We start from the raw sequence: 4,208 nt of genomic DNA, 5'->3' as shown, positions 1-4,208 counted from the left end.
TCGCCTACCACACGTTGCGGATTATCACTTTCCACGTCACCTGCCACAAGTTGCGGATTGTCATTTGCCTGCTACTATTGTCCCTTGCTGTGTTACTTTCCTGCTAAGGGGGGGATTGTCACTTGCTGTGTCCCAGAGTAAAGTCAGTCAGCAGAGAGATGATGTGATCTCTCTGCTGCCCGCAGCTGCCTGCACAGTGAGGGCAGAACTGCAGGGATGCAGGGAAGGCATCAGGTGGTGATAGATGATGTCACCTCTCTGCTCCCCCACCCGCTGTCTTGCTGATTGGCCAGCCACCCACTCACCCACCTAGCTGCCCACCTGTCTGCTCACCCACGAGCTGCTAGCACACTCACCCGCCCACCGAGCTGCCCGCACACTCACCCACCCGCTCACTCACCCACAACAAATTTCTCGGGGGGAGGGGGGCGCAATTGTCCCGTTGCCCCCCCCTGGATCCGCCCCTGCTATGGGGACAGTTTATGGTCTAAAGCCCACTCTGGTCAGAGCTCTGCAGAAAGCCCCTTTAATTTCATTATTTCTCAGACTGTATATAGCAGGATTCAGAAAAGGAGTAAGAATTGCATAAACTGCAGACACTATTCTGACTTCCAGAAAACCTTTATTATTGGGCAAGACATAGTTGAAGATGACTGTCCCATAAAAGATGAAGACCACTGTGAGGTGGGAACTACAGGTGGAGAAAGCCTTTAACTTTCCATCCTTCATCTTTATTCTAAGGATGGTTTTGAAAACATACACATATGAAAGGAACGTGATTAAAAGGGCAGCAACTCCGAAACATACGACTTGGAGATACAACAGTAAGTGATTGAGGGATGTGTCTGAACATGACATTTGTATCAGCTGATAAAGTTCACAGAACAAGCCCGGGATTATGGTAGAACCACAGAAGGCCAATCTCAGTGTACAGATTGTGTGTACTGAGGAGCAGATGGATCCAATGACCCAGACACCGAATGCCAATCGAATGCACAAGTGAATATTTATCATTGTTGTGTAATGGAGAGGATGACAGATGGCAACATATCGATCGTAGGACATAACAGCTAGCAGGAAAGCCTCTGTGACAACAAAGCAGAAAAAGAAGAAGACCTGGGCTATACAAGAGGAGTATAAAATCAGCCAGCTTCTCCTAAAGATATCAAAGAGCAAATGAAAAGAAGACACAGATGAGGTGAAGATGTCCAAAGCCGAGAGGTTTCCAAGGAAAAAGTACATGGGGGTCTGAAGGTGGGAGTCTGAGATCACCAGGGAAATTATGAGAAGATTACCGGCCAGTGTGGACATATAGACAAAGAGGATCAGAAGAGACAGCGGGATCTGGGAATACTTGAGGTCCGACAGGCCAAGCAAAATGAATTCAGAAGTTCGATTCGTCATCATAACCAAAATATTTCCACAACTATGGGATACAGTAACAAATCGTAACAGCTGACTGATAGAATATCAAGATCAATACATTACAATATAGATACAGTATTGTAAAAAATAAAAAATGTATATCTATATCTATTATTGGGCAAACATGGTGTTATCGCTCTCAATCTCTCATACTGTTCACTGGAAGTTCAACATGGCAATACATGACCCAGTCAATTGGCCCCTCAATGCGGCAAAGTTGGCATGTACCTTTTAGCAGAGAAACAGCCCCAAAGCATAATTTTTCCACCACCATGCTTGAATGTAGGGATAGTGTTTTTAGGGTCATAGTCAGCATTTTTCTTCCTCCAAACACGGTGAGTCGACTTAATGCCAAAGAGCTCAATTTTGGTCTCATCTGACCACAGCACTTTCTCCCAGTCCTTCTCTGAATCATTTAGATGTTCATTGGAATGACTGTACATGTGCCTTCTTGAGGAGGGAAACTCACCATGTTTGGCGGAAGAAATATGCTGACTATGACCCTAAGAACACCATCCCTACAGTCAAGCACGGAAGTGGAAACATGATGCTTTGGGACTGTTTCTCTGCTAAAGGTACAGGCCGACTTTGCTGCATTAAGGGGCCAATGTACGGGGCCATGTATTGTAAAATCTTGGATGAGAACCTTCTTCCCTCAGCCAGAACACTGAAGATGGGTCGTGGATGGGTCTTCCAGCATGACAATGACCCAAAACATACCACCAAGGCAACAAAGGAGTGGATCAAGAAGAAGCACATTAAGGTCATGCAGTGACCTAGCCGGTCTCCAGTCCTTAACCCTAGAGAAAATTTATGGAGGAAACGGAAACTTCAAGTTGCCAAGCGACAGCCAAGAAACCTTAAGGATTTAGAGAAGATCTGTAAAGAAGAGCGGACCAAGATCCCTCCTGAGATGTGTGCAAACCTGGTCACCAACTACAAGAAACGTCTGACCTCTGTGCTTCCCAACAAGAGTTTTTCCACCAAGTACTAAGTCATGTTTTGCTCGGGGATCAAATACTTATTTTTCTCACTTAACTGCAACTGCATTTATAACATTTGTATCATTTGTTTTTTGGGGGATTTTTTTTAATATTATGTCTCTATCATTTAAAATACACCTATGATAAAAATGATAGACCCTTCATTTTGTGGGCAAACTTCTGCAGGGGATCAAATCATTATTTTCCCCCACTGTATCTATAGTATTTATTTATGTATTTTTAATGTATGTATTATTTTTAAATGTCTGTAATAAAAAATATAAATTGATAACTAAATAATTAAATAAACAAATACATTTGTAAGTTACCTTTGTTATTAAGAATTAATAAAAAGCCATGACGGGTGAAGGCTAATATAATTTGATACAACCTAATAAAAAAAACAAATAAAAAAAAAATATATATAAATTATAATTTGTAATTGTAGACTTTCTTTATTCGGTAAGCCAGTGAAAATCCAAAGCAAATCAATGGTATTGAGACGTACATTTTACATCTGTTATCAGACCCTGTAGTGGTGATAGTGATCTTTTCCTTCAGTCGGTTCGATACGGGAGGTCAATGTCTCATATATAAATGGAGGAGGCAATATGTCCTTGCAGCATCTCACTTTGTATAAAAGCATTAAGCATCTCCCTGAGATCTCCATCCATATCCCTCCTGTGTCTCATTACACTGCCGAGATCTTCAGCCTCGGGAGAAATGACAGAGGACTATTGAAAAATGTATTTCTATTATTAATATGCAACACATAATGTAAGGAAAAAAGATATTCCCTTGCTTGTAATTATCATTTTTATCATTCATTGTTCTATGTTAAAGTCCCAGCAAGTGAGTACAGATGCTACACAACATTACATTGATGTTATATAGGCTTTAAAAGAGTGATTGCTTTTATTATGAGAGTTTATTACTACTTTGCTTTAAAGTTTTGGTGCCAGTATAAGCAAATATGTGTATCCTAGGTCAATAAATAGAGCAATTAATGTGAAAGGGCTCAATATCCCTGAGAAACGCAGCCAAGTTCTCTCTCAGAAGCACAAACTACAAGAAACCCATTTATTGCACAGACAAAAACCCTAAGCTCACAAGCCATTTATTTCCCACTTCCTATCACTAAAAATGAAATAACTAAACCGCTTGCGAAAACAAAAGGAGTTTCAATTCTGATCTCCAAAAAGCTTAAAGGGGTTTTAAAGGTTCATGTTTTTTCACCTTAATGCATTAAGGTGAAAAAACACTTGTCAGTGACCAGCCCCCCAGCCCCCCTGTTTTACTTACCTGAACCCTAAAACTTGTCCCGGCGGGAACGCGCTCTCTCGCTGCCCGGGGTTCTCAGCTCTTCATTGGATAGATTGATAGCAGCGCAGCCATTGGCTCCCACTGCTGTCAATCAAATCCAATGATGAGAGCGTTGGGGCGGAAAGGTGTCCAAGTCTGATCTGGCCCCTAGGTAATCCTGCATCATGTGAATCAGACGCTGGCGATGGTTGCTGGAACCGATCAGACCTTGGGGCTGCGGACTAAAAAATTGTCTGAATGCATTGGTCAGATGGCCACCTTCTCCACCGCTCCTTCTATGACTGACTGAAACCTCAGCAACACATTGTCCAGGAGGACCAGGAAATTGTAACCCCCCAGGCTCTGGAAACACGTTGCACAAACCTTTCTGCAAGGCCTCCCGAAGATGTTTCATCCTCTGCTCCCTCTGCGACGGCAAGATAAGGTCCGCAACCTTACCCTTGTAACGTGGATCAAGGAGGGTTGCCAGTCAGTAAT

General features: G+C 42.6%; 1 protein-coding gene across 1 annotated transcript; it reads right to left on the bottom strand.

Moving 5' to 3' along the window:
• Nucleotides 1-480: 480 nt before the first annotated feature.
• LOC141147462 (olfactory receptor 5B12-like) lies at nucleotides 481-1,404 on the bottom strand. The gene has a single exon (XM_073634699.1). The coding sequence runs from the start codon at nucleotides 1,402-1,404 to the stop codon at nucleotides 481-483; it is 924 nt and encodes a 307-aa protein (XP_073490800.1).
• Nucleotides 1,405-4,208: the final 2,804 nt, after the last annotated feature.

This window comes from Aquarana catesbeiana, linkage group LG06 (assembly GCF_042186555.1).
Source record: "Aquarana catesbeiana isolate 2022-GZ linkage group LG06, ASM4218655v1, whole genome shotgun sequence".
NCBI lineage: Eukaryota > Metazoa > Chordata > Amphibia > Anura > Ranidae > Aquarana > Aquarana catesbeiana.
Note: the sequence above shows the minus strand (reverse complement) of the source record. Positions and strands in the feature narration are given on the sequence as shown.

Excerpts from the sequence above, each read along its gene's own strand:
- LOC141147462 (XM_073634699.1), bottom strand. The coding sequence starts at position 1,404 with ATGACGAATCGAACTTCTGAATTCATTTTGCTTGGCCTGTCGGACCTC.